The 21,296-nt window shown below is 37.2% G+C and overlaps 2 protein-coding genes across 5 annotated transcripts; both read right to left on the reverse strand.

The window, feature by feature from the left end:
- Nucleotides 1–1,618: 1,618 nt before the first annotated feature.
- Nucleotides 1,619–7,732, reverse strand: LOC117622020 (prolycopene isomerase, chloroplastic). 3 transcript variants are annotated; one of them, XM_034352531.1, is made up of 9 exons: nt 6,840–7,732; nt 6,150–6,373; nt 5,624–5,734; nt 5,279–5,332; nt 4,760–5,047; nt 4,018–4,209; nt 3,763–3,921; nt 3,436–3,672; nt 1,619–1,964 (listed from the first exon to the last, which is right to left on the reverse strand). In XM_034352531.1, the coding sequence occupies exons 1-9, from the start codon at nt 6,997–6,999 to the stop codon at nt 1,650–1,652; spliced, it is 1,740 nt and encodes a 579-aa protein (XP_034208422.1). In that variant the 5' UTR covers nt 7,000–7,732; the 3' UTR covers nt 1,619–1,649. The 3 variants fall into 3 exon arrangements, with proteins under 3 accessions (XP_034208422.1, XP_034208427.1, XP_034208435.1); XM_034352536.1 differs by lacking the exon at nt 5,624–5,734; XM_034352544.1 differs by lacking the exon at nt 6,840–7,732 and having other exon boundaries at nt 5,665–5,734.
- A 121-nt stretch (nt 7,733–7,853) lies between these two features.
- LOC117622044 (regulator of nonsense transcripts UPF3-like) lies at nt 7,854–15,985 on the reverse strand. Of its 2 annotated transcripts, XM_034352554.1 has the most exons (12): nt 15,533–15,985; nt 14,657–14,763; nt 14,246–14,341; nt 14,022–14,120; nt 13,857–13,936; nt 13,574–13,687; nt 12,431–12,578; nt 11,609–11,679; nt 10,314–10,761; nt 9,608–9,720; nt 9,436–9,496; nt 7,854–8,568 (listed from the first exon to the last, which is right to left on the reverse strand). In XM_034352554.1, the coding sequence occupies exons 1-11, from the start codon at nt 15,673–15,675 to the stop codon at nt 9,458–9,460; spliced, it is 1,458 nt and encodes a 485-aa protein (XP_034208445.1). In that variant the 5' UTR covers nt 15,676–15,985; the 3' UTR covers nt 7,854–8,568; nt 9,436–9,457. The 2 variants fall into 2 exon arrangements, with proteins under 2 accessions (XP_034208445.1, XP_034208454.1); XM_034352563.1 differs by lacking the exon at nt 9,436–9,496.
- Between the last annotated feature and the right edge of the window lie 5,311 nt (nt 15,986–21,296).

The following is a 21,296-nucleotide window of genomic DNA, read 5'->3' on the forward strand; positions in this document are numbered from 1 at the left end:
CAATGTCTCTATTATCGATATCATTATCATCTCCCTCTCTGCATAATGATAATAGTAACGTTATATACAAGGGCGGAGCTACAGTCAGGCCTGCCATGGCCCTGACCCCCCCACTTAATTATTAATCTCTTGTAATATATTATAAAATATATGATATAGCAATACAATTACTACAATTAGATTAGTGATGGCTTTCCCAGTTGAAGATGAAAAACCTAGTAGAAGTGATTTTGAAATTTTGGCCCCTCCATACTAAGAATTCTAGCTCCGCCATTGGTTATATATATAATGTATTGGGATGATAATATCGTACAAATAGTTTTGTGAATACTAGTCTTATCTAAAAGGCTTGCTTATCTCCGCGAAAGGGGGGATGACTATCAAAATTCTACAGTACTCACGATTTAAAGTTTCTTAATCAAGTGATTTTTCTTGTATTATCGAACATGAGCGGCTTTGTTGGCGAATTAATAATTTTATTGAAAGTCTCACTAATCAAAATATCTTTATATTCGACAATAAAACCGCTTATATCATGTTAGATAAGATAGTGAAAGTCGTAAATATTTTATAAGACTGTATATATAATTTGGTAATAACATGACATGATCCAGCAGCAGCAGCAGCAGCAGGACCACTTCAATATGCTAGCTCTCCATCTAAATGGTATTGTGGGTCAACGTCTTCATCATGAGGACGACCGGTAACCTTCCATTATATTGACTTTTTTGTTACTTAATATCATTCATGTATAAATATCTCTTTGCATGCACATAACATTCCATCTCTATATTCATCCAACCCACAGTTTTCATGGTAGAATATCAAAATATGTGTATTCAAATGGTTTAAAGAAAAAATAAATAAAATCAGATATGCATATAAAATTGCTCAAATTTGACAATATTATAATAAGGCCAAATGTAGAGACAATAAAGTATTTTGACTTCCTCACTCCTCATCTTGTCATGTTGAAACGAAAAAGCAATTATTTATTTATTTTTCTAATTGGGTTTGAGACCTAAATAACAATTTGTCAACGGGTATAGCCTATTAGTAAAAAATGATCTTGATTTGCATATCAGTTGTCTTAGATTCGAACTCTCATGCCACCTCGACTTCCCATTTCTAACCCTAACTTTGGCAAAAATAAAAAATAAAATCCAATTTAAGTAATAATGTTGTATGATAGTATTAGTCGAAGCTAAATATGAGTTCTATATTGACTAGCATAAATAAATACCAACAATTTAAGATTGAATTGTGGAACAAGTTATGAATACAGGAATTATGCTACGCCACATATCTAAAAGAAAGAATGTGAAATCATTCGTAGAGCCCACATTAAAATAACAATATGTATCAAGAAAAATAAATATTTGTTTACCAAAAAAATTAGGAAAGAAAAGAAGCAAAATACCTACCGGCAACATAACTTTATATAACATAAAAGGGGACAAAAGAACAAGGCAACAACTCTAGTAATTATTTTAATTTAAATAAAAGGGAACCGCATTTTCTTTCTTTTAATACTCCTTATTTTATGTTTCAACAGTACATACAGAATATTTTATCATCAACTCAGAGGATGAAATAATACGAAAAATAAAAAATTGTATGAACAATGCAAATCTTAGACTACCATGCATTCAAATTCCAATGGCATCAAGAAGTTCAGAGTGTTGAGACACAGAAACTAGTGAATTGGCTACAATGGCACCACTAGCAGCAACTGCAGGGACACCAATGCCAGGAAAAGTAGAATCTCCACAACAATAAAGCTGAGGGATGGAAGTAGAATGCCCTGGGAAAGAGTCTTTACCAGCTTGTATTGCTGGTCCGTATGTTCCTCGGTTCCTTCGGAGAAATCTCTGATGTGTCAATGGAGATCCGACTAACTTAACCTCACATTTCTCTCGGCTAAAGCCAGGACCAACTGCACGCTCCACAGCTCTCCACATAACCTGAATTACAAGTGATGAATCATAAGCAATGGATAAGAAAAATAAAAGAGATCAGAAGTTGTTACAAGTTACAACAGTAACAAATTTGAGATGGGAAAATGATTTAATGAAGTGTAAGAATTGAACTTAATCAGGTAAGCTTTAAAGGGGCCAGTGGGGAGAAGGTGATATTCAGCCATATGCAAATGTTAGAAAGACTATTTCCTACTGTTGATTTCCAGTTTACATGGAAAGTTTTGCTGAGCTTTGATGGTAAAAACCAACCAATCGTTTTCGTATTATGGCATCATATATTTAACTAATGGGGTTCCATGTTTTGAGGCATTTTTCAAAGTTGAGGAAAACAAACGAACATGACTGTTGCCATCTCTATCTATATCTGACGCGCACACATATAAACAAAAAAACAGAAAGCTGCCATGTGAGCTCATAAGATGCATGCATTTTAACCATGGCAACCTGTCCACACCCAGCAAAGCAGAAGCAGAAAGGAAACAAAGATACACAATTAAATGGGAGAGAAAAAAAAAAGAATTAGGTGTGACGTACCACTGGATTTGTTAAAATCCTGCTAAGAATATAAGAAAGTCTCCCAGATTTTATTCAAATAACTGGTTTTTGTGTTTTGTTATTTTTCCAATTTAAGAATCTTGATCATGACATAACCTACAGGAGGCTAGGCTCTCACTACTTACATAATTGATGGCCAGTGAGTCAAAATGGCACCAATGTTATTGCTCATCAACTTGAGAGAAAACTAATGCAATTATGAGTCAAATTTCTTGACCATAGAAATGAATGAACCTTTTTTTATTTGTTTTTTGAGAAAGGAGTTTTGGGCAAGGGGGCTGGGGTGGAAATTATGGCGAAGAATTCAAACCAACAACAAAGCAAGAGCAACACAGACCGAAAATATACATCAGGAACTGATAAATCCTCCCTCAAGAACCTTCCAGAACTCCCATGAAATTATTCGTATTTTAGAAAAATATGTTATATTGCTAGATAAAATTAAGGAGTCTCAGCTGATCAACAGATTTTTATAACAGCAGGTTAAAATCTTTCCACTTGCTCAAGTTTCTAGTTAATAAACTGAAAACTTGATCATAGAGAAACATGAAGTGTTGCTCATGCTAAGTTTCACTAATCTTAGCTGATCAACATCTGAGGAACCACAAAGGAAAATAGAATTTGATTTATCAATTGTACACTATCAACATATTGTGCGAGAATTTGGTGTATATTATATGTCGGTTAGGTCTCTATAATTGTATGAGGGGTTATGTTTGGCTTTTCTTTTTGTAAGGCTGCGCTATATATATATATATATATATATTATCTTTTGTTTTGTCTTCTTTGAATTCAATTAATAAGAGTGGCTGTAAGTTTGCAATTGGATTCTACATGATTGGCTCACGCTGCAGAATTAATAAATTGAATGACAATAAATGTAGGTAGCACATGTAAGTACCTCAGATCTCTCAGCTTTGAGCTCTTTGTATGCAGAGCTTTTACGGTCAAATCCTTTCCACAAATCAAAGGGTTCAGTTCCTGGAAGATAAGCATGTAACACATGTTTCCCAGGTGGTGCCAGATCCGGACTTAGTACACTAGGTACAGATATCAAAACAACATTCTGGTCAGCATCCACTCCTCTATCCCAATCATTAACAACTATATGATGAATCCCCAAGTCCTTCCGTACGTCCTGGTTGTTAAGCAGAATTTTGAACACATTATTTGAGAGAGAATTTGGATCATGTTACTACTTATGTCAGCTTCTTATAAGAACACTCACCTCTGCATCAAATCCCAAATGAAGATGCATGAATGATTCACATTGAGGAGTCGTCTTAGTCCTGTCCAGATATGACTTTGGAACAACTTCCTTAGGTAATAGATTTAGAGTGTCCCACATAGAGGCATTGCTAACAACAGCCTTTTTAGCACGTATAAACTGCAGCATAAATGTTTGTTCGAGTGTTAACATCAAACTAAAAGTAATTCAGTTTAAAGACTTCACAGTATATTTTATCACACATAATTTACTTACTTGACCGCTTCTTAGCTTGACTCCAGTGGCTCGACCATTTTCAACAACAATCTTTTCCACATGACTTCCAAGAGAAATCCGTCCACCAAACTTCTTCAATCCCCGAACAAGACCATCAACAATTGCACCACTTCCATGAAGAGGGTACTCAAGACAGCAGCCTGGCTTATACCATTCCGCAAACATGTAAATCTGAAAAATTGGACAGAGAAAAAAAAGGTATTATGTGATGCTGTAATCATGTGACAACATCTTACATCAAACTTACATATATGTTTAAAACTGGAAATCATATAAATAAGAAATAATGGGATGTAACACTTAACAGATGAGCTAACTCTAAAACAAATGCATTTCAAAATATCCTAAAAAATAAATAGAACAGTACACTTAGTTGCAATTACAAAAGCTGTACAATTTGTGATATCAAGATGGTAAGATGAAAGATAATTATGTGAATATGTATCAACTTAAGAGTTATAGGGGATTGGTGCTTTGTAGCGGCTATAAACTAACATTTAGCAATAATCAGATATTGTTCACCGCCAAAACCAAAAGTAACCTACCATAGCTAAACATGTAGTTAAAGAATCAGAAAAATCATTAGTTGTGGCTTATTGCATGTAACAAGTTGGACAACAAGCGCAGAACTCTAAACAAGCTTCTAGCAAAGCATATGCTAAGCATAGTTATTATAGCAATCCCTGAGAGATTTCTGTAGGAATTAATGCATATTAGTTACCATCTCTGCTGAAAGTATACCATTAGATTTCACCCCAGCAAGCAAGAAAGCCAGTAGGTCCACCCAATTACGTATAAAGGGATCTTTCAGTTCCAATGAGTCAATGATTTCTGAGAATGGTCTGAGAAGCTTTGTGGCACCAAGTGCTCCCTGAGGTCCCATTTGTACAAAAGATTTCAAGAGAGAGGGAGCATATCTTGCAGCGGCAGTGGAAAGAACACCCAAATCCCCTCGGATGGAAAGTGGAGGCAGAGCCATCGCAGCTGCAGACAATGGAAGAATGGCATCCTGTAGAAGAGTTTCATTTTTCCTATGAGAGGTAACCCGAGAGAAAACTGCTGTGACAAGAATATGGAGGTATATACATAGGTATTTCGTTTTAGAAGAAACCATATATTCCAGTATGAGCTTTCTAAAGGTCAAAGGATACCAACCAATTTTATGATCATTACTTTGTCCTTTTTATTTCAAAATATTAAACCTAATTATGTCCACACAAAAATTATTGATGGTACTCACAAGAAGTTTTTTCCATTCTCGAACAGCATTTGCACTTGCATACTTCTCCAGGTCCTGGAAGGGGAAGAAAAACTAAACACAGTGAGTGAAAACTCCTTGACTATAAACTGCTCAGTGAACTATTTCTGGGACAAACAAACCATTAGAAAGAGGTTAGACAGCAACAAAGGGGATAGGAAATAATCTAGCAACACCAGCAATAGGCAAGTTTATTGATTAATGATTAGGTAGCGTCTACTCGTACAGGGTTAAGAATGATCCGAAGATACAAAAGCATCAATAAACCTCATAAGCCAAACCAATGATTAAAATGATGAAACCTCAACAATCATAATGAGAATCCACCTTGTAAAATTCTGTGGGGCCAATGCGCGACAGAAATTCACCTTCAGGTAAGTAGACCATCCATGAATCATAACTAGCACAAGGAATTGTCTCACCCAGTGCATCAAGAACCTGGAGAATCATCGAATCAGCAAATCATTGGACTCATTTCCAAGTTTTCTTAGACATTGCTTTAAAGTCAACTCTATGAAAAATCTTTTGACTATCTTTTCTCAAAACAGCCTAAAGTTCCAACTTATAATGTACTAAATGAAAGGAAGAAATGTCAGTGTAATGAATACATCAACTAGTGACCTGGGTCGAGTTAATGCCTACATTCCAAGCAAACTCCCTCAATGATTTTGATCTTGGATTGAAATTTAGACTGCTATTTTATTATATCAATTTTTGTTGTGCTGCAAATTTGTCTATGCTATTAATAGAGAGAAATGAAAGTAAATCTAAAGCAAACCTTGACTGACACTACAAATGAGTCCTCATCATAATGACTGAAAAGCAACAAAAGAAAAATGAAAGAACAAATTACCTGACTAAGAGGATTAGCCTGAGGGCCTTTGGACTGAAAACCAGAGAACAGAGATGGGCCAGAGTCAAATTTAAAGCCTTTAATGTCAAACGAATGAGCAGCACCCCCAGGCAGATCATGACTCTCTAAGACAAGAACATCTTGCTGGTACCTAGCTAAGAGCCCGGCGCAACATAATCCACCGATACCACTTCCAATGACTACAACATCAGCCTCTGGTTTCCCTGCACAATAAATGGAGGCATTTATCAGAAAACTACTGAAACAACCATGGAGAGGAGGACTCAGCCATCTTCAGAAGATCATTGAAAATGTTATGCATCAAAAGACCAGATAATGCAACACTAACTATCTCATTTCGGCGGTTAGGAAAAGACATTTTAAACTGGAAACCATGCATGGAGAGTTTGACACGTCCCATTTCCTTAACCAAGAATCCTTCCTAACCCTCAAACTAAAATCTCAGAAGCTGATTAAGTTGGACATCAGAAAGCAAAACCTCTACCTACCTCAATCTCATTTGCCTAATTCAGATTCAAGAATCCATTTTAGTAATAGAATAGCATTGCACATGATGACATGAAGGAAGCAAAGCAACAAAACTACTACTAAACTACTAAATAATTCAAATTTTTAACTGTAACACTTGGGTGAAGGAAAACCCAGAAGAGTGTGAGAGAGTGAGTCCACCTGGGAAGGATCTCTTTTCTTTGGCAGAGACAGCTCCAGTTGAAGAGGGCACCTGACTGACGGAATTTCGGGCCAAAACGGAATTTCTGACCGTCGAGGAGTTAAAAGTGGGGGAGAGAGGTTTGAAAGACCGAAGAGTATTATTTGGAAATGCTGCCATTACCACCAAAGTTGATAAGCGATAAGAAAAGGACTAGTCCTTTGAGAAGAACACATGCAATGCAATGAAACGAAATGCAAGCTCAGCCTTTTCTTTTCTCAGTACATGTCAATGCTCTCAGTTTTGAGTTTTGAGTGCTTGGTTGGTACTGAAGAGTAGACTTGTAGTTTTGACGCTAACCACGTCCCCAGTTTTCTTTTCTTTGCTTGCTGCTTCCACTTCCACTTCTATCTCCATCCATTGATTTATTTGTTATTTTATCCATCAAGTGCAAAGACTTTTTTGGGCCCAAAATTCCAAACTTTTTTAGGCCTTTCATTCTATTTCTTTTCTTCCCAACGATTGCAGGGCAGGCAGTCAAGAACCGTGTCTATTTCTCTACTATCCAGGTCAGAAATAAATAATAATAAAAGACACCCTACAAAAGTAGAACAAATCTGATTTATCCTCTCTTTTCTTTTTGAATCTAGGACTGAATTTACAAGATGCAGCAGCTATCCAAAACTCCAGGCAACTCCCATTCCCGTCCAATTTGAAGTGTATTAATAAGTTGAAATGATTGAAAAGCTAATTTTAAAACCTTTAAAAAAAAAAATAAAAGGGCAAGTCAATCCAGAAGAATGACCGATCAGAAGCCAACAGCCATCAGGCTAGCCAGGTAAAGCAATACAATCTATATGCTGCGAAGAGTCATCCCCCAAGTTTGCAAAACAATGCCTTCGGCGAGAGAGAGAGAGAGAGAGAGAGAGAGAGAGAGAGAGAGAGAGAGAGAGAGAGGCAACACAAATTATGTTCCGGTAATTAAAACACTACCACAACCTGTACTCAATCTCATATAACAGCACACAGAAAGAGAGAGGCAACACAAACTATGTTCTGCAATTAAAAGCACTACACTCTGTATACAATCTCATTCATATAACAGCAAAGCAATGTCTCCGTTAAAACAAGGTGAAACACTGCCAAAACATTGCCAAAACATAGACCCAACCAATCAGTCTATATCAACTCCAATTACAGTCAACCACCGGCCATCAATTGCAAAAAGGGCTGAAGTTGTCTTCTATTCAAAACAAAACCCCTTCAGAGTACTGGAGAAGATACCAGGGCCTTTAAACAATGCTAACTCGTAGAAATAAACAAACTTTAAAGCCGTATATAGTGCTCCGTTTTTATATTTACAGTTTAACTAATGGACGACATCATCCACCTATAAAACCTAAATATCCTGATAACCAGTCAACGGCAAGAATGACTATCCATAACTCTTCTGAGAGGAACCCGTTGGTGTGGGCACCGTGATAAAAACTGTGTTGTTATATACGTTAATGATGCTGATGTCTTTTTCTGTTTTTCCTTTTTCCTCCTATTTCCATGCTGTCAACAACAAACATGCGCTTTCTTCAAACCCATAATATATTTATATACCCACATCTCTCCCTCATTCAGTATGGTTTTCCAAAAGGATGCTGAAACTTCGTTTACACCTGGTAATCCGTCCAGAAAAACAGACAGCCTCAGGCCAATGCAACATGCATGCTACGAAGGTTCAAGTAGCCAAACATCACACTGCAAAGTAATAAACATATAGCCAATATAAGTCATTTATAAAAGACAAAATCCCAGCTAAGCCTCATGTAAAATGAGCCTTTTGGCCCCTTTTCTCCAATTCTTGCGACACATACTAAATCATGCATACATTGATTTCTTAATTACCTAGCACATATACCATGTGAACACAATATCTATTATATTATCTTTAATGCTGGTAGAGCATCAATGGATTAACAATGTCAGAATGTAAAAAGAGATTCCCAAGCCAAGGAAAACATACAGCAGCTGAGAGAAGCCTCTGGAAAGACACAAAACTTTAAAAGAAACTAGAGTTCGTTATCAAACTCATGTAGTCGTGTATGCAGGAGTTCTAAAAATGGTAGCATTAACAACTATTGCAATCCATGAAACCAGGGTTTCATCAACATCAGGCAATCGTTGAGAATATCAATTTATTGAGATTACATTCATGGACACTTTTTATGTCAGATTGTCAGCATATTTATGAACTTCTACAGAGACAACTCAATTTTTTAAATAGTAACTTCTCTGAAATTTGGGATGCTGAAAAGACAATTAAAAATCAAAGTTTTAGAGAAACAGCGAAAGTAACCTATTAGTGAAAAGACCAGAAATTAGGCTTAGGTGGGAGCGACATATGCATCATAATTTCTAGACAACAAAAGGTGCCCAAATGAAAGTAGAAGGTAAAACACCAAAAGACAGACAAAGACTAGCCGAAAAGAAGTAATAGAAAAATTCTAAAAAGTTGGATTTAATACAAGATACTGCGTAAAATACAAAACAATGGAACGACGGAGTACTCATATGATGATGATGACGATATAAAATTGAGCCAAAATTAATCTTCCAAGAGCTTACCAATGCAAGAAAAAAAAAATCCTTAAGAACCAGAACTTGACTTCTGAACCCACACTTGTTTCTGCACACACATTAAGTAAATGTTTCACTACCTATACCACAATGAGTAAAAAAAACAAGATACTGACTACTGAATGCATGTAAGCAAGCATGCAAAACAAAGTTGAAGCACCTCATGGGAGCCATAGCCTCTTTTTGAATGTTTTCCTTCACCTGCAACCGGTGAGCCATCAAGATCCTTAACACCATGTGTTGTTCCTCGGCGACCATGATGTTTATGGCAGCCTACATCAAATATCAGCAATGTCCAAATGATTACTACATCAATCAAAATGCACCAACACAGATGCATAGATGTTTTGATGTGCAAAAACATTTGTGAATCATATAGAAACATCGTTTAAAATCAAAGTTCCCAAAAACAAAATGACCTAAAAAGAATGATTGCGCAAGGACAGTACCAAGGACCAAGGACCAGTTGCTAGTCAAAATAGTAGATCCCTGATCAAATAAATAGCTTTTTAAGTTTCATACATTAGGTTTTTCTTCTCATATTTCCGTTTTCTCTCTTAAATGTTTAATACAGAAATTTTGTCAATCTCTCCGTCCATATTTGTGTTTTTGGACACTCAACGTTGGCCCCCCAACATGGACTCATATCTCCACGACTTCCTAAAACATAGCAATTTACAATTAGACTTAGAACACAGTGACAACACACAAAACTATGCCTCATAATCTCTTAAAAGTTTCAACAATAATTTTTGCTACATCTGTCCACAATATGATCAAATATTCATGGCATGGAAAATAAACATTGATCTGAAGAGTACCAGCAGTGTAACCCTAAAAAAAAATTCTTTGAATATAAGTCACACCTTCTGAAGAATCTAGCAGTGAGTGAGCAGGTTGAAATGCAGATGACAAAGACTCATCACTTGCAGATGATCCATCTAAACGATTTAGAGGAGTCCATACAACACGATCAGGTCTCTCCTTATTCCTCATCCGTTTCTCCTGCTTCTCGCTACAAATACCATGCAAGTCATTCCCAACAATATTATAATCTGGAGCGCCATTTGTATCCTTTAAAATCAATTGCACGTGTTGGGACCGAGGAGGTCGTTTGTCCCTATCTGAATTCGAAGTCTGGATTTGTTGCGCAGAGTAAATCCCAGAAGACTGACTTTGACGTGCATCCTTGTTTAGAAGTATTCCTCTTATAATCCTCCCATTTTCTTGACGGCGCAGGTTTTGTTTCAGTGCAATTGTACCACCCATGTTTTTAGCAGATGAACTCTGCTGCTGTGACATGTTCGCCGGAACCTGCAGAAGGAGTTTGAGACATGAACAGATGTCAAAAGAGGCCAAATCACTTGGAGTGCAAGGTCTTCAGCCAGTTTTTGTGCTTTGCCGTATTCATTAGATGAACATATTCTTTGCACCAGCTAATAGTTGATTTTTAAGAATAAAATGCTTAAAAATTGATATATAGATACCTAGACTTTCCAGAGGAAAATGCACATAATAAATAACTCATGCAAACTAAGTGCCATGCTCAGTTGTAGGTTGATATCATTTCTATAAATGATACTACAATACAACCCACGATATAATTTAGCATATTGAAGCTGTCACCCCAGTGCACTATATCCAACTTGAGTATATATTCCAGTCTAGACAGTAGCTATGTACGTCTTTATGACTACATTATATGCAGCCATAGCCACTATTTCACATCTGAGTCTAGCGGAAAATGATGTCATGATATGCAAAAAGTACACTAGGATGTAAATTGTAACTTTCATCATCTAGCATATTAACAAAACTACATAGGGGCATAGAAATAAACCCTCTCAACCCACCTGCCACCTATGTGCACTATATCCAACTAGATTAAATACTCCAGTCTAGACAGCAGCTAAGCACACGTCTTTATGGCTAGAGTCCATAGCCCCTATTTTCCACAATCACATCTGAGTCTAGAGGGAAATTATCTCACGATGTGGAAAAAGCAAACTAGGATGTAATTTTAACTGCCATCACCTAGCATCTTAGCAGAACCATATTGCAACATACAAATAAACCCTCTCCACCCACCATTGAAAATAAACATATGTAAAACAAAACGAGAACCTAGTAAATGAGATTGAGCAGTATGAAAGAGGTTTACATGAGATATCTCCCTCTCTTTCCCTTTCAGAAGCAGGATTTTCTTTTTCACAGCATCAGCACCAGAAACTCCTGAAATAAGAGAAGAGGTGGTAAACAATTAAAGATAAAAATAAAAATAAAAACAAGTCACTGTCAGAAGAGATTCAGAAAATAAATAAATAAAACTAAAAAAGCTTCACAATCCAGTACCACAAATGCCCAAAACACGGAAATATGAATGATACAAATAATTTCTACCTCGAAACAAGTATTTCAACGAGGCAGGATAAGAAACATACATATTCAAAGTGTGTAGGGATGCAAAGATAAGCTTGCAACTGCAGAACTGCCATTTTTCTCTAACTAAAATTAAAAGTACATCAAACTAAATGAAAAAATTGAAACGGGAAAATCTACAAACAATAGAATTTCTTTGCTATCAAATGCTCAAAAAAAAAAAAGTTTGCATCAACCAAATCAAACTATAACCAAAATATGACCAACCTTCCAATCTTTATGAAATAAAAACCTTAAGTTCCATATATGAATAAAAGTGCAAAGTCCACCAGGCCTATGAGCAATTGATTGGAAGGAAAAGTATAGTTCTTGCAACATAAATGCAAGACCCAGAAAAACGAAAAGGAAAAGAACCCCTACGTAAAATGTTAGGAAGTTTAGCAGAGTTACTAAAAGTTATAATTATTCCCCTTCATAGACAAGAAACCCATTGTATGATCAGACATGAGTGCAGGAGTGCTAGTTTGTACAAGTCATATTCTAATTAGGGCAAATTATGCCTACTCATCAGCAAAAAACACTTCCAAACAATCCAATATCATACCACTCTCCTCTTCCAAAACGCGAGTTCCAGCTGCAGATGCCAAAGTGACAGACTTTTCAGAAGGTTGCTGATCATCGCGCTTGGGTACCAGAATGTAAGTTGACTTGTCTTTGGCACTGGTGTTCTTTCTAGCATCCCTCAAAACATACTGCCAATCAGACAGGACATATTAATTCCCTTAAACCAAAATTTGACAAGCAATCAATTATGGATGCTCAAGTCTTCAAATCAAACTAGGAACTCTGAGAAAATGAAAAATAAGAAACATCAGAGACCTCATAGACCTCCCACCTACAAGAAAATAAAATAATGTAAAACCCCTGAATAAGGTAAAAAAATTCCAGCAGGAAGAGGACAAGACATACAAAAATCAATAATAATAAAAATACCTACCAGTTCCAGAAGTACTACAGAAAATCAATAAAAATATTCAAAATTTTGAAATAGAAACGATACCACCAAAATAAAAAATAAAAAATTATCCTTCTAAATTCTATCTGTTCTACATTTTGAACAATGACATGATATATACATGAGTTGTGATCAAATATGATCACTAAATAATTTCATAGACCTCATGTTATTATAATATTCAAAGAACAAAAACAGAAAATGGGATTGCAACTGCACACACTAATGCAGAATGTATTTGTTTGATTCCAGTGAAACTCCGGTCATTACAAGTTGAGGAATGTTGACCCTTCTATTTGGTTACGAGCCTGTATAAGGCCTTAATGAAGCTGTCATCAGAAATATCGAGGAAGAGTCTGGCCAAGGCAATTTCTTAACACCTGAAGAACCATTGTTTAAGGTAGATGAATACCAGACTTGATCTTAATGGAAAATGTAGTCAAGGAGCAATGAGCGAGAAACGAGAAGGGATAAGTTTTAATTTTTAAGATTAATTCACAAAGGCTATAACTATGTTAACTGAAGTTTCCTAGATGATGTGATGGAAAGTACAGATTTTCAAACCAGGTGGAGGTTTTGGATCACTGGGTTTTCGAGATCAATTAATTTCAAGCCCAATTAATAAGAGGCCAAGAGTGAGATTTGCCACTCATACAGTTATTTGTTCACATAAAAACAACAGCATATATAATTGTGATTTCACGAACTTCACATGCACGAAAACACGAGTACCATTGTGGCAGAATTTCTTTTCCTCTCAGAACCTCGTTTGCTCGTGGCTAAACTTGTACTTCTAGATGATGGTCCACCAGCTCTTCTGCTCGTTTTACCATTAGTCAGTGACCTCTGTCGTGAAACATGAAATATGTTCAGAAAATCATCAATTATTATTAGCAAAAATTCAATTCCATCCATTTCTTAGAGCACTATGCAATCAAACATGTAATGCTGAAAGTAATATATTCCACTAATCAGTTAGTTTCCTAATCTTTGGTAATATAGGCTATAAAAGCACCCGAGATCCAGCCTTGGAAGCCCTTTTCTGACGAACAAAGTCCATTAATGGTGTAACTATGGGAGCATCCTTTCCGGCACCTGCAAGAAGAAAAGGTCATTTAAAATAAAAGGAATTTTTTTCTTTTTTGTAAATATGACTATTTAAGTAATCTGTCTGACTAACCAGAACGCTCTGCTTCTCTTCTCTCCAATTGTATCTCCGCACTAGGAAGATTCTCAGCAGGCTTTGCAAGAAATTCAAGAAACTCCAGATACTCGGGATCTAGATGTTCATCAAGTAAATACTTGTACTTACTAACAGGAAAATGATTGTATATATAAGTCTGCATGCAACAAACGATAGCTGCTAAATTTTCTTTCAAGGAATGTTAAATATTAACTTAGTACCTTTGAATATGGTTCCTTCACGACCATCCTTCTTAGACCACTGTTTTGGAACGCGTTGTGAAGGAGCATACTCAGCAATAACTTTAAATTGACTGCCTGGAAATGGAAAATAAATACTCTTAAAATTCCATGTCTTATATCAGATTGTGAAAGGTTCCTGAGTCAAATAGAAAATAATGAAGTCTTTATGAGAACATAAGATAAGTCTTTCAAGAATACTCAGCAGTTTATAGACTTTCTGAGCTGCATCATTACGCACCCTGAGTTAGAAGTGTGTCTTAGCTAAAGGAAATTTCATAAATAAATATTAAAAAAATACGCATAGGTTGAATACAGAGATATTCAACAAGACTCCTTGCAAGACAATTGATGTGTCTAATAGATCTCCTCAAAAGCAAGCTTAAACAGTACCCTTCTCATTAACAAACAGATGACCATCAAAGAATTCAGCAAACTCAATAACATCCTCTGGCCTCTTCAAATCAATGTAGGCTCTAGAATATGACGGATTCTTTTGGCTGAAAATTTTAATTCAAGAAAAAATAAATTAGATAATCGTCTATCCTGCAGAACCTTCTTTAAACATTTAAAAGCTAAAGTATGACAACAACAATACTTATACCATCATGATTACAGAGATAACCCATAAATGGAACTTTCCCGATTAGAACAAGGATCTCTGCTATTTATAAAAGTAAAAAATAAATCCCCCAGCAAACAAGAAACAGTCAGAATAAAGGATTCTTAGGACATCACATATAGAGTGAGGACTCTTATTGGAAGCAGACCCTTAGAATAAAAGAAAAAATGCAAGAATTTGGAAGTTGCCAAAACACAGTAGCTGTGAAACATTGCACTGTTTTCTGAATCGTGCAACCAGATATGTGAAAAAACGTTCGATTGGTGATGCCAACTATAACACTGTTTTCTTTCCATAATAAATCAAATTTAAGAAACCAAAATTGGAAAAGAATGATACATTCAACAATAAGCTGCAAGCGCCATAAAAAGAGAACGTTAAAACACGTATTTCATTTGCGATTATATGTTAATGAAAATCATGGGAGCAATTAGAACAACCCACCCACTACTCTCGCGCAATTCCAAGTAGCATTAAACTAAGGTACTAACAAACCATGACTTGATAATATGAACTAAAGCAAACCCACAGACACATACATTCCCCATTTTACGGTCTCTGTAGCAGATTTAAGCAAACCAAAAACAGCTAAACAAGTCTAAATTCAAGTAAAACCAAAAACAGAAACTTCGCTAAAAATCCCTAACCTTCTCTTCCCGGGACGGAAAGCGACCCAGTTGTAGCGGCCAGAAAAGAAAACGTCGATTTGTTCCACAAGTGAAGTTTGCGAAATCGAAGGCGGCAAGTGCCGTAGCACCACCTTGGTTCGATCCAACTGGTCCTTCAACATTTCAGCCCCAAAAAGAAAAACCCTAGAAACTAACTAAACCTACGCAGAGCCGAACGGTTTTAGAAAAAATTGTTTTAAAAAAAGACACCAAAATCTCCTTTAGATTACATCTTCTTGCAGTGGAAAGAGAATTGATCGAGGTCGATTTCGAACCCTAATTCTCAATTGAACCCCCATTCACCAATCGCCATGCATGAAAAGCTGTAGACGCAGAGTGAGTTCGAAAACGGTTGTGTTTTGGTTTGGGCTTTCAAGACTCTCTCTCTGGGTTTTTTGAGTATGAAGAATTGATACAGTAGGGAGTATACGTACGTGGACTTGTCCTATGTGAAACCTGGTAGTAGCGGCATAACACGCACATTCTAATGCGTAGCAAAACCTCGAATAAATAAAGTTGCTACTCAAAAAAATAACTAAAAAATCATGATTTTTTTGTTGTTGAAATACTGACTATAAGATCTAAAAATTTGTCTAGTATTGAACTCTGATTTATTTTTAAGATTTAAAAAAAAATTAAAAATTAAAAATCTGAAACTCTAGATTCTCAAATTGAAATTAACAAAAAAAAAAAGGAAAAAAAAAAAATTGGAGCCAATCCGATTTGAAATATGTGAGTCAAAGAGTAAGGATGTCATAAATATCCGCCGAGCCGAGTCTCAACCCTAATGAGGGGAGATTTCATGGCTATGGCTATGGAAGAACAAGAGTACGCTATCTTCCCTTCCTGAACGTCTCTGCTTGGCCAATTTAAGATTATATTATAATCAATAAACAAAAAATAAACTTCGGTAGCAGGATTGATAAGAACGTAAAATAAAGAACACGCAGAGAATTATTTTACATGGTAAAACCCCACATATGGGGAAAATCCACGGGAACGATGATTACTAAAAGTTCTCACACACTTATCCTAGACACATTCTAGATAATGTTTACCGACTTCTTTGTAACTCAACTTCTGTCACGGGATGATCTTCGACATTCTTTATGTTGAACGCAATACTGATCACGATTGTTTCAAGCTCACCGAAGGATAAACGCCATAAACGTCTTGGTGCCCTTAACCGTATGAGACACTGACATGCATATGTATGCAATATAAATGATGAAAGGATTCGATAAATCACAAAGCAACTAGAAGCCCTTGATGATTTACCGAGAAAAATAAGTACATCAGCTTTTCCAAAAACAGATTCAATATGCTCAAAAATTCATGCGTTGAAAAGCTGCATGTAAAAAGGAACAACAATCCTTTTTATTCAAAGCAAGTTTCTCTACCTGGAGAGAAACTCCATGTCACGTCACTACACTTCCAAAGCAACTATAAGACCCATTCAACTAAGACTTCTAAACCTGATACAGTGGGTGCACTATAGGAAGTAATTTTTGTATGTTGGGTGCATTTACTTTCCTTGCACGAGAAGGATTCCTATATTGAATAATTGATTTACTGATTTCCTATTGTAAATAAAATTAAAAGTTATTACTTTTCTTAACCTACAAGTTTTATTGTATTATAAATATGGCAAAAAATTGCCACAAACAATATTTTCGGATATAGGAAACCTATTTCCCTCCAATATAGCTTCAGCCTCTCTCTCTGCTTTTGTAAATATCAAATCTCCAATATGGTTTCGGCGGCCGGTTCAACCCCAGAGAACCCGCAACTGATTCAGTTCCAGAGCTCAGTCCTCTGGCAGTGAGGCCCCTCTGCCCTCCTTTACTCCGAAGACACCAAATGCCTCATCCGCATGCACCTCATCTCTCTCACCTCTAAGTACCCTTGCCTCAACCCCAAAACAGCAAAGTTCACCCACAACGACGGTCGTTCAGTCAACCTCTTCTAGGCCGACAGCACCATCCCCATGTCATTTCACAACGTCACCTACAACATCCCTGTCATCATTTGGCTCACGGAGTCCTACCCCCATCACTCGACATGCATCTACATCAACCCCATGTGCGACATGGTCATCAAGCGCCTTCACGCCTACGCCAACCCCTTTGGTTTGGTTTCCGTCCCTTAGGCCATCTCCAACCCAATGACCTAAACCCAAAATATTGCCCAAAACTTCTCCCAACTCAAGAAAATGAAGGACCCAAAATTTAGGAAAACCTAAATTTGGATCCAAATATGGGTCCAAGTATTGCATGGACCCAACACTATTCAACGGAGCCCACTGCACCTAAAACAGCTTCATGTGCACAACATCTGACGTGGGTCCCAGCTGACTTTCTGGATTGTTACTGTTTGGCTGCTTGTCCATGTAACACCCCGACTCTAAATTAAATTCCTCAATTAAATTTCTCAAGTTAATTAATTTTCGACTTTTCGAATTTACCCTTGAGGTAGGAGTATTTTGGTCATTTTCTTACCCGGAAAGAGTTTGGAGCAATAACTGGTATTTTTGGGTAGATCGTATTGAGTTGAGTCCGTAGACACGTAGTGGGCTCGATTCGGAGTTGTAACGAAGAAGTTACGATCAAAACATCGACAATGGCAAAACTGTAAATATTTCAAAGTTGATTTTTAAAAACCAGATTCTCTCTCTCTCTCTCTCTCTCTCTCTCTCTCTCTCTCAGCTGAACCCCCCTCCCCGCTTTGATTTTTCTCCAGAATTTCTGACGGCGAGAACTTCGCAGTCCGACCTCCATTTCAGGTGCTGTTTCTTGCAAAGCTTCCTCTCTTCCACCTCTACCCAGCCCACCCCCTTTCTCCGATCGAAAAACCAGCAAACGGCGATGGCAACAACGTGAAAACCAGCCAAAACTGCTGACGTCATCGGCGACATTTCCGGCCATCGCGAGCTGCGGCGTCCCTTGGAACAAGTAGCTCTCCTCCCCTTCTAGCTATTTCCTAGGTTGTGCGACGACAATGGTGACGGTGGTCGCCGGATCGAAGCCGTGAAGTTTCGGGTTAAACCGTGAGTTTCCGACCCCGATTCCGACCACTTGCCGTCCGAATTGGACTTGGGTGTAGTTGAATAAAGTGTTCCACTCGTCGAGTAGAACCTGTAGCCGGGAGGGTGGCTTGTAGTTTGGAGATTTTCCGGCGAAGCTTTATCGCTTTGGACACCCTCAAGCTGCCTGCGCGTGTTTCGGCGTGTGGGCATTGTAGCAGAGGGGCATTATTGTCCCAATGCGATCTCCTGGTTGTCACGAGTACGTAGGATTTCGTGGATCTCAATTCGGACATCGTTTGACTATCGAACGGATTTTCGCATATTGTGCGATATCTTGGTTCTATAGGTTCTGACCGTTGGATCGTTTCCCAATTAAAATATGTTGTTCTAGATATTCCTAGGATGGTGTAGGACTTCACGGATCGTGAATCGGAGCCGCGAATGTTCCGATTCAATAATTTAAAGTTTGAAGATTTTTCGATAACCGTCCGATCGTGAGCGATCTGCGATCTAACCGTCCGATCGTGAGCGATCTGCGATCTAACCGTCCTTTTCGGACCAAACTTACGGGACATGTGTCTTAAACCTTGTGGAACTCTTAGGAATTTCCAGATTGTTCCGTTCCTCGTACACTAGCTAGAAACCCAAAAAATTAGGATTTTAATTCAAGTTCTCGTTCGAAACACTTTGTATTAATCTCGTATTCGTATTCTGAAATAGGTACTCCGACCACGCATAAGCAGCAGGCGGGACCCTCTCAGGGTCAGGCAGTGTGGGACTACTTGTGAGTGGACTTTGTTTTCAACTTATAAGCATGGTTTTATATTGAGAATTTTATGCATATGAATTAAATAGTTATTGAAATGCATGTTATATTTAATAGTTAAATTCTTTATTTTCACAAAGTATTGGTAATATATTTTGGGTTTTGACATATTTGAGTATCTTGAGTATGTATATATGGATTTTGAGAATTTATATATATGTTTGGCTATGTGTGGGGTACTTGGGTTGTTGAGATGAGATTTTGGAAAGTGATGAGTATAGAATGTCAGTTTGGAGTGCTATAAGCACTACCCTATGTACCTCCCCAGATTTGGAACTTGGATACGAAAACTTGAGATACTTGGAAATGTCGGAACCCGGGGCATCCTTGAAGGGAAATGTCGGAACCCGGGGCTGGTCACAGACGTACGAGTTTTGAGGGTATCGACTGTACGTGCTGGCTGAGAGTTAGTCCCCGGTTGGACGGCTCGTTCCCTAGTTACATGGTGAATTGAGGACTCTTCATGGGGACTCTGCCATGGTGACTAGTCAAACAATCCCCCGGTTAGATTGTTTCCCCGATACAACTAGGTGTTGGTCATATTTATATTATTATTATATATGTATATATATCTCTTATATTATATATATATATTTACATATGTATATAACTATTCATTCATTCTAGTTTTTCGATGAGGATACTTCCTTGCCGGTCGTGCCAATGGGTACGCTTTCGAGAGTTTAGTTTGGGACTTATAATATTTAATTGGTGGGTTTGTTTAGTGTTCTGTTTGGATTTCGGACTTGGCATCCGACATTGGTTTGGTTTTGACATATATAAATATTTATTTGATTTTGATGATTTGGGATGCATTCGGATTTCTTGCTTGGTTTATTAAACAGTGGGGTTATATTATGTTGGTTTATACTGAACTGAACTTTATTTTTGTCCACTCACATTTTTCTGTTTTGCGCCCTCAGCCAGTAGTCGACTGAGCTTCGCAGCTGAGCCGGATCGTGTGCTCACGAGCCTTGAACCTTCGTAGGATTCCTTCATTCTGTTTCCCTTGAACTTTGTTTTTGTTGTATTTAAATTCCTTAGATATGCTCTGTTATCGCCCTTGCTAGAGTTTGATCTTTGAGGCCCGAGGCCTTTGTTGTAAACTGTTTATTTGCTTTAAAGCATGCTGCTGGTTGGGTACCTTAAACTGTGAATTTTGAGCAAGTTGAATTTTTGGGGGAAATGTTCAATTTACAGGGGAGACTCTGCCAAAATTTTTGGTAGAAAGTCTCGATCCTTAGTATGTGGGCCCGACATCGGGGGGGATGTCAGTAACATGACGGGATTCGCTCTGATTTTTGAGAATTCCGGGGCGGGTCTTGTCAGTCCAGCCACTTGTCAAGCTGCTGTTTGTCTGCTTGTACAATTGAATTTGGTTTATCTTTATTTTTATTCTAAATGTAATTTAAATCAACGATCTAAATTAAATCTAAACTATTTAAATGGTAAAAAAAAAAAAAAGATCCAACGGCTGAAATTTAAATCCAATAGCCAAAATAATATTTTATTTAAGTCAAATTATATTTGTGGAATTTCAATTTTTTTAGGTCAAATTGTTCAAAAATTTTAATTATGAAGTTATTTAAAAAGATTGAACAAAGAAAATTTATCCCTTAAAAAAAAAAAATTAAACTTAAACCATTCTTAAACAATTTAATAAAGTTGTGGACTTAAATTTGAGTCCAGAGGGTTGGAAGAAAAAACAAATTGAGTCCGGAATAGTTAATTTTTGGAGGGGGAAAATTTGGGTTTAGCCTCTCATAGGTTGGAGAAGGCCTTATCCGCACAATTGGGTTGACCCAAGTGCCAATCTTGTCGAGCTCACTGAGAGTCTCAGAGCTGTCTTTGGTCAAGACTCACATTTCTTCTCTATGCATAGGCCTAATCCT

This window comes from Prunus dulcis, chromosome 1 (assembly GCF_902201215.1).
Source record: "Prunus dulcis chromosome 1, ALMONDv2, whole genome shotgun sequence".
NCBI lineage: Eukaryota > Viridiplantae > Streptophyta > Magnoliopsida > Rosales > Rosaceae > Prunus > Prunus dulcis.